At 52.5% G+C, this 11,935-nt stretch overlaps 1 protein-coding gene across 1 annotated transcript; it reads right to left on the reverse strand.

Moving 5' to 3' along the window:
* Positions 1-2,816: 2,816 nt before the first annotated feature.
* On the reverse strand, positions 2,817-9,118 carry LOC122193403. The gene is made up of 9 exons (XM_042894180.1): positions 9,092-9,118; positions 8,467-8,525; positions 7,643-7,707; positions 5,941-6,018; positions 5,544-5,603; positions 4,640-4,708; positions 4,246-4,344; positions 3,823-3,988; positions 2,817-3,636 (listed from the first exon to the last, which is right to left on the reverse strand). Exons 4-9 carry the CDS (start codon positions 5,966-5,968, stop codon positions 2,997-2,999), a joined length of 1,062 nt encoding a protein of 353 aa, XP_042750114.1. The 5' UTR covers positions 5,969-6,018; positions 7,643-7,707; positions 8,467-8,525; positions 9,092-9,118; the 3' UTR covers positions 2,817-2,996.
* Positions 9,119-11,935: the final 2,817 nt, after the last annotated feature.

Here is an 11,935-nt window from a genome sequence, read left to right on the forward strand (position 1 = left end):
TGTGCTTAATGATTTGTTCGGCCAAACCACGTGGATGCTGCCATTCACCAGTCTGTTATCGACTGGTTCTCACTGCTCTATGAACAGGAGCACACAGCCTCTGCCTGATGGCAGGGTGTCTCGCTCCAATTTGCAGGAGGGAGAGGAGGTTCTTTTATTATCTGTATACCCAGCGTGAGATTAAGAAGCAACGGTTCAAATGTTGGTCCAACCAGTTTATTACAAATCTTAATTAGGGAAATAGGGAAGGGGAGGATGGACACTATTATGAATTAGGGTAATGGGGGAAGGGAAGGAGGGCGATAGAAAAGATAGAAAAGAAGAAGCAAGGAGTCTTTGTAGGCAGCAAGAGGGACATAGTCACCACCATGGATCCAGCGTGGTTCGTAGTTCCGTCTTTGATCCTCAGTAGTGGTGGGTCGTCAGGCATTGTTGTTCTGTTGACAACACGACCACGACCATGGTGATGATGGCCCTTTTTTCTATGCTTCAAAGTGGTTGAGTCAGCTGTTTTTGGAGTGACAGCTCAAATCCAACGTGGTCGAGTCAGCTTTCCTTTGAGTGACAGCTCAAACCCAAGGTGGTTGAGTCAGTTCTCCTTGCGGTGGCAGCTTCTGGCTCTGGGATCTCAGCAGGAACCTCCTTTGTTCTTATCTTTCTGGCCTTGCTAGCAGATAAGAGGAAGCAGGGAGGCACCAACTTGCATCTTGCCTTCGCAGGATACAATGGTATCATCCCCCAGCCTTCCATACTTAGCTGGAGCGGTTTGGCCACAGGCCAGATCTTCCGCCAGTGAACACTGCTGAGCACTCTCTTCCGCTCTTCTACAGAGCAAGCAGCTCTGGGGGAAGGGGCTTGCAAGTGTTCCCAAAGCGATATCGATTGTCACACAGTTAGCACCCATCACTTGCCTCCTTGACAAGTCACCCAGAGTCTTATCACAAAGAAAACCTCAGGAAGCAAGCTTTGAGCCAAAAAAAAAAAACCAAAGAAGGATTCTCACACAGGGTTACCGTCATGGTGGCCAGTTTGATACCTCTGGCCCGTTCACCATGTCACCTTCTGCCCCTGAGTCCCATAATCTACAAACCACGTGGGCACACTCTCTTTCTCTGCCGAAATGCTGCAGCACATCCATCAGTTCTGTTGGTGCACGGCCTCGCCACCACGTGTGTATGCGTTTGGGCAGGGGGCACCCCGCCGGTCTGCCTTGTACTTCCCTTGTCTTCTGGGTTATAATGGGACGGGGTTCCAAGGAATCTGCCCCAAGTGGAGCCTCTAAATCTGACCTAGAGTTTTTGTTTTCCTGTACAACCAGGTCCGTCCCTTCAGAGCTGTGGTTATGATCTACTGAAATGCTGCGGACCTGGCCTATCGGGGAACGTCAAGCTGGTCTTTCCCCTGTGAATACATTAAGATCCTGTTCCAGTTTCTCAGTGCAATCTTTTAATAGCTGATTTTCACTTTCTAAGGTGTCAGCTCTTATCTCAGCTTGATTTAAAGCATTTAACTGTGGAGGCAGCTAACTGCCTTTCTTCTGTACTTAGAATGTCTCTGTGTAATCCTTGAAAGTGTTTCATCATGTGGAATGGGGAAATGTTCCCCATAGCGTGCAGGGGATCCCATTTCTCAACTCTGATGCTAATTGGTAATCAGGAGAACCCAAGAACCCTGGGATCGTTTTACCCAAGGGGTGATGTTCTCCCCCCGACCCATTTGTAGAAATTCCACAGAAAGGACATGATGTAAATTTTAGTATATTTGACCTGCCTGGCTCACCAAGCGTACAATCAATGAATGCACAGATGTGATAATTATGAAATACAGCAGAGAGTTTGGCTGAGCAGCTGTTAGAGCAAAAGAGAATAGACGGGGTGCTCACCCGTATCCTGGGCTCACTATGAAACTCCAGATGAGGGATCTGCAGGAGACCCTTCCCCACTGGCAGTCAGCTCTTATTGGGTCTGGGGGAGGTGCAGCCAGGCTCCCCCCCTTCCAGCAGCACAGCAAATCGCCTTCACTGCGCTGATGGCAGATTTCTGGAGGCTAAGAGTGAACTGGAGCTGGATCTGGATGGAACAAATGAGGGTGAATGTCACCTGCAAAGGCAGGGAATTGCCCGAGACAAGGACAAGGGCCTGATCAGGGAGGAGCTCTCACGTGACACACGGACATCCCCGGTGCCGGGTGTCAAATTTCCCACCAGCTGCCAAAGATTCAGCTTTTGGCTGCTGAGCAAATATGAACCACAGATGGTGACACCATGTTTTCACATTGACTTCAGCAATTCTGGGCATTCGTGAAATTGAACAACACAGCTCATAATTGATAAAAAGGAGGAGGAAGGAAAGGTGAGATTCATAAGGTTTGTGCCGAGTCTTTTTCTGCATGGCAGCCTTCAAGAGTGACACATGGTTAATATGCCAGCAATTCAGTGAGAACTCATCAGCTCCCTGAGGTACCCTTCAAAATTCTTAGTTTTCACACTGAAGTCTTAGCTCTGCTGTCCCTGACATCAATTTAAACTCTCTCTCTCTCAAAAAAAAAAAAAAAAAAATACAGCAGGAATGGTCTGTTGAAATTCAGTAGAGCAAAGGCCACCTGCAGCCCTGCATCACAGCCCCTGGATTTCTCCCTGAGCTCATCCACATTCTGCTCACACTTCACCTTGACTCTGATCAGCAAGGAAATATGAAAAACAGAATGCAAACATGGCCAACTTCTACCAGTTCAAATCTGCTTCAAGACTCACTGCAAAATCTCAGCTAGAAAAAGTATCACCTCAATGTATCCACGAAAAACAACAGTGTTGTTAGTTAGTTTTTTAAATATTTTTTAATATACAATAACAGCATGCAGTCGCACTGCCAGTCATCTCAGATCGAACCAGGAGGAGCTCATCCACATCCTGCTCACACTTCACTCGAACGTCAAGTGGAGCAGGGGGTCGTCTTGCAGATGGAGTGAGGCAAGAATTGCGACAGGATGTTGCTGCATTATGGACTCTTTGCATCGACACAATCATCCGTATCCAGCAGGAGATCACAGAGCTCTGGAGGCATCGTTGTGTCCAGCTCATTATCTGAAACCTCTGTCACCAGGCTGGAAGGGACCAGCCCTCTCGTGCCATCCGTCAGCTCTCCCAGAAACCAGCCGTCCTCATCCACATCTCCAAAGACATAAACGTGCTGCCCGGCGGTTAGAGGAAGCTCGCTTTCTGGGTCCTCATTGGGACCCTCAAAAGGATCGTAGCTGTGGCGAGCTAAGAACCTTCGAACTACTGGTAATACTCGTCCCGGGGAACGGAGGGTGAAGGACAAACACTCTGCCGCTGATCCTCTGCTCTCACTTTCAAGGCCGTCCTCTGACAGAAAGCAGCACTCACCACTGTCCCCATGGACCTCTTTCATGGCTTGGAGTTCACGTTCCAGGTCTTTAAGATGAGTTTGAAGATCTTTGGCCTCTGGGATGGCAGAACGGAACGGACTGGAACTATTGCTGAGATTGTTTGCTTGGGCAAGGATCTCGCTCGTTGCCTCTCCCAGCTCCGCTCTCCCTTCATCTCCACTTGGAACTCCCTCCCAGTCGGTGTCAGGATGAGCTCGTTCTGCTGCTCTCTCTCCCCCCTTGCACACACTGTGAAAATGAGTTTCAGAAAGCACTACTCACTGACAGGAAATAAGGGCAAACTTAGAAGACCTTGCAGCATAAATCCTGGCAGTGTACTGCCAGCAGCTGATCTGGCTGCCCAGGATCCTGGCACCACAAATGCTTCATTGCCAAATGCAGCAATGAAGTGTTTGGGGGAGAAAGACAACTCACAGGCATTTTTTCCACGGCCATGACACAGCAACGCAGGCCAGCACCAGCGCAGACAGCAGCACAGCTGAGAACAGCACCACCACTGCCACGTGGCGCTGCCGCACAGATCTGCCAGCAGCAGCCTTTGTGCTTCCCTGCATCCTTTGCTGCTTCCCTGCATTCCTCCCTGGAAGAAACAACAACGTCCCACCTTACCTTCACCTCATCACCCTCGGGCGGCTTCGTTCCCAAAAGGACAAAGCTCACAGCCCTCTGGGAACCGGGAGCGGTGAGAGGTGAGCAGCATCACACAGGCTTCTGTGGCACATGTGGAACACCGCTGCAGCACGGCTCTGAGCAATGCCCTGCTGCTGTGCAGGCTGCACACGGACATCAGACCTCAGCTTCCCGAGTCTCACAGTGAACAGACTGAAGTACACCCACCATGAACTGCCACTTCCGTTCCCCTCAGCAGTTCTTTTGGATGGTAAGACTCCTCAGAGAATTTTCCTCTTTCCGATTCATCCTTTCCCCTTTCCAGACCTGCACGGAACGCATGAAGTTAAATGCCACGAGCATGAGGTTTTGAAGACCACTGCTGAGTCAGCGCCATCGGTAAAACAAACCACCACCCCTGGGCATCCACCTGGGCTCCAGCGCAGGAACGAACCAGCGACTGAGCAAAGCCCTCCCTGGGGCACTTCTGCAACCCATGAAAAGTTTCAGTCATGCACAGCAGCATCGCTAAACAGCGGAGCGTACGGGGGAAGCAGTGCCATGAAGTGGCACCGAAGCGGGCAGTGAGAGCTCTCCAAGGAATTACAGAGCCGTGACTTACCCATGCCATCCGCCCGGCTTTCGGTCTCGGAGCTCAGAGGGGAAGCTGGATCACCTCCTCCACTCACATCTGCAAACAAACGCAGCACAGAGCAGCTCTAATTAAACATCCTCCCAATAGGAACGATGCAGGACGCAATTAAAGCAGGGGATTCCTTCGTGACACTGCTCTCTCCCTTCCACACAGGAGCACCTCGGGAGCAGTTCCCAGGTACGTGCAGGGGCACCACGATCCTACAGAACTTGCACCGCGTGGGGCTGCCCAGAGGAACGCCCTCCTGGAGCTCAGCCCTCAGCTCGACTGCGTGGTGCCCGCTGGCTCTGCACAAGCCTGACCCATATCTTCCCTTCTCTTCCACAGAGAAAGCAGGAAAGAAAATTAAAACCTGAATGAAAACTAAAACCTCTCAGGGACTCAGCTGTGGGATCGCCCCGCGTCTCAGGGACCGGATTGAAGCTGGGCTTTGTCAGCCGCTGCCTGGAGACACGGCTGGAATCCAGGACAGCTGAGAGACGTTCCCATGGCATGTGCCCACCTCTCTTCCTTACTGACCTGCAGTGATGGAAGGGGCTCAATTAATGGCATGGGGCAAAAGTTCCAAAGCTGCAGAGAGGCCCGGTGACCTGACGGCTGGTATTCCACAGCTTTCAAAATACTTCCTCCAGGCCACGGGAAATAATTCTCAGAGAACTCACAGAACAGCATTCAGCTGCTTCCAATTGTTTCACTGCGAGACCTCTGAGATACAGAGGCAAAGCCAACACGACGCCGAGAGCACCCAGGAAACAACAACACCCCATGCTTCCCATGGAGAAGAACCCACTGGCTGGTGAAAAGCAGAACCCTTGCTGAACTATCAGCCACACATGAACAAATATCAAGGGAATGAAGCCTGGTGACTTACCTCCAGCATTCCCCTCAGGCTCACGGACAGGATCCCGTTCTGCTGATTCGCCAGCAGGGCCTGCAGGCACAAGTGTGGTCACACAGGTGAGGAGAGCTTCCAGTGCACGTGGGGGCCTCCTTTGTAACACTGGCAGACCTGTGAGGTCTGGCGGTGGGTCAGGGAATGGCACGGCCCAAATACGAAGCTCTGGGCTCTCTCAGCTGAAGAGGGGCAGCGGTGACCTTCCCACCCAAATGTGGCAGCTCTCCCAGCAAAGAAACACTCAAGGTTCATCTGTGCAAGCCCTTCAAGGCACAGACTTAGAAGACCTTGAGAGGATCCTACGTAAAATCGCACCTGAGTAAACTATGAGGGCATGAATGTTTCTGCCTTCAAGGAAACAGACACAACTTACCTCTGGGTTGTCCCTCAGGCACAGGCATGAAATGTGGATCCAGGCGATCATCCAGATAGAGAGCACCGAGCTCATCATCTAGAATCAAGAACAGATGAGAGAAGGTCCCACTGCACGGCGTGATCTCCTTCCCCCACAGTAACTGGATGTGGGTTGTGGGACGGGCTGGCAGAAGGACTCGGGTCCTGATTTCCAAAGCTGCAGAGCGGCCAGGATGAGCTGCAGGCTGGCACCTGGCAGGGCACACAAGGCTCCCTCCAGGCCACGTGCCGCATCCCTCACGGACCGCACGGAAGAAGATGCAGCCCCTCGGGGCTTTCTTACTGGGAGGGCTCTGATGCACACAAAGGAAGGCTGCCCTGAAGCCCTGGAGGAAAGCACATCTGTCTCCTCCTCTGGGTTGTGGGCCGGGGCTGTGTTGGAAACTGGGACTCATCTATGGGGCGTACCACAAGGCTGGGCCAGAAAACGCTCACACATCTCCCAGCATGCATCTTCTGAGCTCTCCCCAGGACGCCTCCCTCCCAGGATGAAGGCTGTGCTCCAGCCAGCAAGGAGCAGAGCCACGGCCCAGCATGCTGGAGCCAGGCCTGGGGAGCAGCGCTGCCACGGGCTCCTGCCCGGCTCCTGCGGTGCTGCTCATCACCCCCTGCCCAACACCCCCCACACCCCCCCTGGAAGGCAGGCCCCAGGGAAGAACGGCACAGGGCCGTGGGGATGCAGCCTGACTTCTTGCCCCCAGCGCTGCTCAGGTTTGGTCCCATCTCTGCCCACCCACCTGCTCCCGGTGCTCGCCACGGAGCAGCGCACGTCTCCCAGAAACACACGGCCATCAGGAGGAAGAGGAAGACAAGGCGGGCAGGGGCCATGGCCCCCCACACTCGCACCATGCTTCCACCACCGCCGCTACAGCCACAGTGAGTCGCACAGAGCGATGCCTGCGGCACGGCGTCACAGCCAGGCCTTGTGAGCTCAGCACAGCACCGCAGAGCACGGGGCATTGCAACCTCACGGCTCTGTGATGCCAGGCGGAGGCTCCCCGCGGGCTGCTCCGACTGTGATGCACTGCACCAGGGCAGGGGATTGTATCACAGGAACGCAGAACAGCGGAATGGGTTGGGTTGGAAGGGACCGTACAGAACCTAGAAGCTCAACCCCGATGCCCTGGGCAGGGATGCCACCCACTGGGTCATGCTGCCCAGCCTGGCCTTGAACAGCTCCAGCGATGGAGCATCCATAGCTTCACTTGGCAAACTTTTACAGTAACACCACGAGGGCATTATTTGCAGTTCGGTGCCCCTGTGACACCGCGGGCCATTGAGAAAGAGATGCAACATGGAAATGGGGTCTGGATCAAGGATGCTATAGCACAAGTTATCCACACGCGTGCAATTTGCTGCAATTAAGCGTGCCAAGTGGGTAAAGCCTCTCCAGTGTGGAGGATGATGGCTGAAATATAAACACAGGGAGGCTGACCTTCCCACAAACCCGCCAAGTCAAGCACCGTGTGCTTTCCTTTTTGTTGGTACATCTGCAGTTTCATCCGTTTTCCTCCAGTTTTCCAGGACCTTGGCTAAGGACATCCCCTTCCTACACCAGATATATTTCCCATTTTTAGCGTGCTTCCAAGCCTGAATTGAGGAGTGGAAACTGAAGACTCGCTGGTTAGCACCTCCCATCCCCAAAGTCCCAGTGAACTCACCCACTGCTGGCAGCCGGACGCTTTGGGGCAGGGGGTCTGATGGCCAGCACCTGTAGGGTCCCACCCTGGGAGGAAGTAGAAAGAAAGAAAGGAGAGGAGAGGAAGAGAGGAGGTCAGAACAAACTGAGTTACTGAGAAAAGAAACAAAAGGAAGATGAATAATTCTTAAGTTCTACTCAAGTAAAATTCTCCTTAAGACAGATTTCTTTTTGCAGCATTCGTATCCTAGACAATTTAGCAATATTCAGGAGCATTTTCAGTACGTTTTTGTAAGGTCTGCTTCATCCGAGCTGCTCTAAAATACCCAACAGGTGTCAAGGGGGGATCAGTCCTTAAAGGCACTCAGAAAATCCCACTGTTTGTGTCCAACATTGACAAGTTTACCTTCATGAAGGTGTAGAGAGACTCCTATGTGGTCAGGAATTCTCTTCTGATATCCAGCACATCCATTTCGGAGTGGGACACCATCGCTCTGATCACAGTGCTGTCGCCTGTTCCCAGGCCCCGGAAAGCAAAGCAGCCACGTGCAGCCAACACAGAACTGCTGGAGAATCACCCGCAGACACAAAGGTCTCAGGGCCCAGTCCCGTGCAGGAGCTGCTCTTCATTACAGCATTCTTGCATTCACGGAGCAATCCATGAGCAGCAGCTTGCTCCTGAGTATGGCTGTTACCCTGATGTGCAGAAAAGCCTGATCTGTCCTGGAACAGCCAGTTTCCTGAGTGGCTGCAGCTCCCATCTCATGACTGCCAAGGTGCTGCTGGCTGACTCGAGCACGGAAATGCAAGAAAGAAGCAAGCAATCTTACTCCACAATCTGTTTACCTTCGTGGGTTTACACAGCCTTTCAGCAAAGCACGCAGGCTCGTTTCGCACGCACTGTGCTGTAAGGAGAGACAAGAACAAGAGGATTAAGGCCAGTAAAAGCAGGAGGTTTTCCACACTGCTGCAGCACTTTCTTGGTGCAGCTGTTTCTTCTGTCAAGATGCAACTCCAGGTGAACAAACAGCAGCTGCAGTGCAGGCATGCAGTCAGTGATGTGCTGTGAGCTGATGTCTCTGTGCCTGGCAGCACAGCAGCACAGCAGGATTTGCACAAAGGCCTTCATGTCTCCTGACAGCAAACCTCTGCTGCCAAAGCTCCTTTTGGCCAAGCACACCATGCCATAAAGCACAAAGCTTTCTCACCTGACTGTGAAGCACAGAATCATAGAGTGGTTTGGGTTGGAGGGGACCCCTACGATCATCGAGTTCCAACCCCCCTGCAGTAGGCAGGGACACCCCCCTCTACACCAGGGCGCTCCAAGTCCCACCCAGCCTGGCTTTGTGCCCACAAACAAAGACAAACCACGACTGCCTCCTGAAAGCACGTAACAGCCGCTCGAGGGAAGACACAGCACCTCTCATCGTTTCATTGCTTTGTAGAGAAGGTTTAAAAGCAGGGCACTCACCCACAGCCAGCAAAGCACCTTCCAGGTCTCCTGACATCTCAGATTTAACGCTGTCTGTTATGTCCTTGTCAGCAGTGCCTCTGTACCATCAAAAACTAGGGGGAAGAATCCATGGCAGAAAGTCAGAGAGATTCAAAGGACCACTTTGCAACAACGAGCTCCTCATGTACTGCATGAACATTCTATCATTCCTGCAGCACTGTCAGCTACATCAGGATCCTCCCACAGAAATAATTCATTTTCACTGCTAACAGTCTTGCTAATTGGCCTAGCACAGCTATTACCATTTTCAAGACCTGCTGCTTTGCGCTGCCAATAAGTTTTTAGCTCCTCTCCCCTCTACCCCAATGGCGGTCACAAGAACACACACAGCATCTGTTATGAGCAGGGCCACCACCTGGGTGCTGCCCACAACATTTACCAGCCATAACCTGCTAAGTGCAGAACTGGGCCCAGAGCTCTCAGCATCACTGCAGCGCTCCAGCCATCATCACCAGTGCTGCAGCCTCCAATTAAGAAGCGCAGACAGCAAGAAACTGGCAAGAGAGCCACACGTCCCCCGACAGACAGAATGCTCCTCCCCATTTCAGTTACACCAGTTCAGTTCCTGGTGAAATTCCAGTCTAGCTTCTCTCAGCACAAACAGCAACACCCAGGTTGGCCAGTTTGTCACACCTAAAGCTCCCCAGACTCTTCCTCTTCACATCTGCCTGCACACACACACACTGACTGTCAGACAGCAGGACAAGGCCTGGCCTTTTGCTCTACTTACGAAGCTTGCAGTTCTCATCAAAGCAACGAATCTCTTCATTGCTGGGAGAAGCCACAGTTTCCATCAGCAACCTTCATCTGTTCCTGCTCCCTAGGGAATCGCCAAGGCAAGGTTTCAGATACCAGCAACTGCTCGTGACGTGCAACCAGGTTTCTTTAGGAGTTTAATCCATAAGAAGACGTACACAGCAAAGCAGGAAGTCCTTGGCCAGAACTTAAGCCATACGAAAGGAAGACTTCCAAGCCTTCACCGCCCTCCTTAGTTCTGCATGCCATACATGGTGCTGGCAGTCATCGTCCCAATGATCCCCTCTCAGAATTCCCACTCAGCTCCGACTTCAAGTCATCAATCAAATCCTGGATGGCCAGGAGAGGAGAAAGTAGTTGGCAGTGGCACAGCCTTGGAGGACAGAAGGAACTGAGCTGCTCACCGCTTCTCTTCAGGCTCCAACCCTCCTCGCATCGACAGTGCTCTCAACTGAACAGGAACAAAACAACTTTGGTCAGGTAAAGTCTCTGCCGACCTTTCTCTGGTGGAGGCTGGGTCGTCTTTCGCTTTTCACCAAGTGACACAACCACGTTCACATCTCTGCAGAGCACCTACCCTGCCAGGAGTGCTCTTGTAGGTGATCAGAACTTGCTGACGTTGGCGAACATTGAGTTTGGTCAAGATCTCGATGACGGCACCTTCATCCGTGCCTGCAAGAAACAAATGGAAGCTGGTCAGGCTGCCTGCACAAGAATCAAAGTGCCCTCTGCTCTTGTGCCACCTCCAGGCCCCTACACAGCCGGCTCTCAACAGCCCCAGGACTCCATCTGTGCACACAAAGCTGCCAGGACCACACCACCAGAGCAGCTGCATTTTGGGACATGAAGGGCACTTCTGCTTCCACTGCCCAATGATTTTTAGGGCAGTTGTGCAGCAGAGCAATGCAAGCAGCTACGCTTCCCTCTAACAAACCACCATTTATGCTGCAGCTATTCCCAGTGCTGGGGAAAAAATAAAAGTTGGCCCGTGGAGGGAAGGAGATCAACTTACTTTGGGGATGAGTGGTTGGATGATTGTGAAGAGGAAAGGGACCTGGGGGTATTGGTTGATGCTCAGCTGAACATGAGCCGACAGTGTGCCCAGGTGGCCAAGAGGGCCAATGGCATCCTGGCCTTCATTAGAAATAGTGTGGCCAGCAGGAGCAGAGAGGTGATCATCCCCCTGTACTCAGCACTGGTGAGGCCGCACCTCGAGTGCTGTGTTCAGTTTTGGGTCCCTCACTACAGGAAAGACATTGAGGCCCTGGAACGTGTCCAGAGAAGGGCAACGAAACTGGTGAGGGGTCTGGAGCACAAGGCTGATGAGGAGCGGCTGAGAGAGCTGGGATTGTTCAGTCTGCAGAAGAGGAGCTCAGGGGAGGCCTCATAGCACTCTACAGCTTCCTGAAGGGAGGTTGTGGTGCAAAAGGGTCTGGCCACTTCTCCCAGGCAAATAGTAGGACCCGAGGAAACGGCCAGAAGTTGTACCAGAGGAGGTTTAGGTTGGATATTAGGAGAAACTTTTTCTGTCAAAGGGTGGTCAGGCACTGGAATGGCTGCCCAGGGAGGTGGTGGAGTCGCCATCCCTGGCAGTGTTCAAGAGGTGCCTGGATGAGGAGCTACGAGATGTGGTTTAGTAGCTTGTGGTACTAATAGGAATGGGAGGGGGGTTGGACTGGATGATCTTGCAGGTCGTTTCCAACCTTGTGATTCTGTGATTCTGTGATTACCAAAGCCCTTCATGGCCTTCCTGAGTGCCTGCGCTTCTTGCTCAGCGCTGAAACTTGAGACCCCTTGATTGTTGCCTGAGGCCACAAGGAAAAGATTCAGCAAAGGCAGTGTATGGGAACTGCTGAGTCACGGCCTGAACCTCTGATTAATCACCTGAGGTGAGCCTTGAGTCAGCCAGAGGAGCACAGGTGAAGGCAATTCACCTGTGCTGCCGGCTCCACCCCTCCTGGACCTATTTAAGAGCTGGCTACCAGAGGGGAAGGATCTCTTCTGGAGATCCCCTCTTTTGGTATCTTCTGGTGAGCTCAACCCAAG

Source organism: Lagopus leucura, unplaced genomic scaffold (assembly GCF_019238085.1).
Source record: "Lagopus leucura isolate 7727_CA_CO unplaced genomic scaffold, USGS_WTPT01 35452-0_obj-0_obj, whole genome shotgun sequence".
Classification (NCBI taxonomy): domain Eukaryota; kingdom Metazoa; phylum Chordata; class Aves; order Galliformes; family Phasianidae; genus Lagopus; species Lagopus leucura.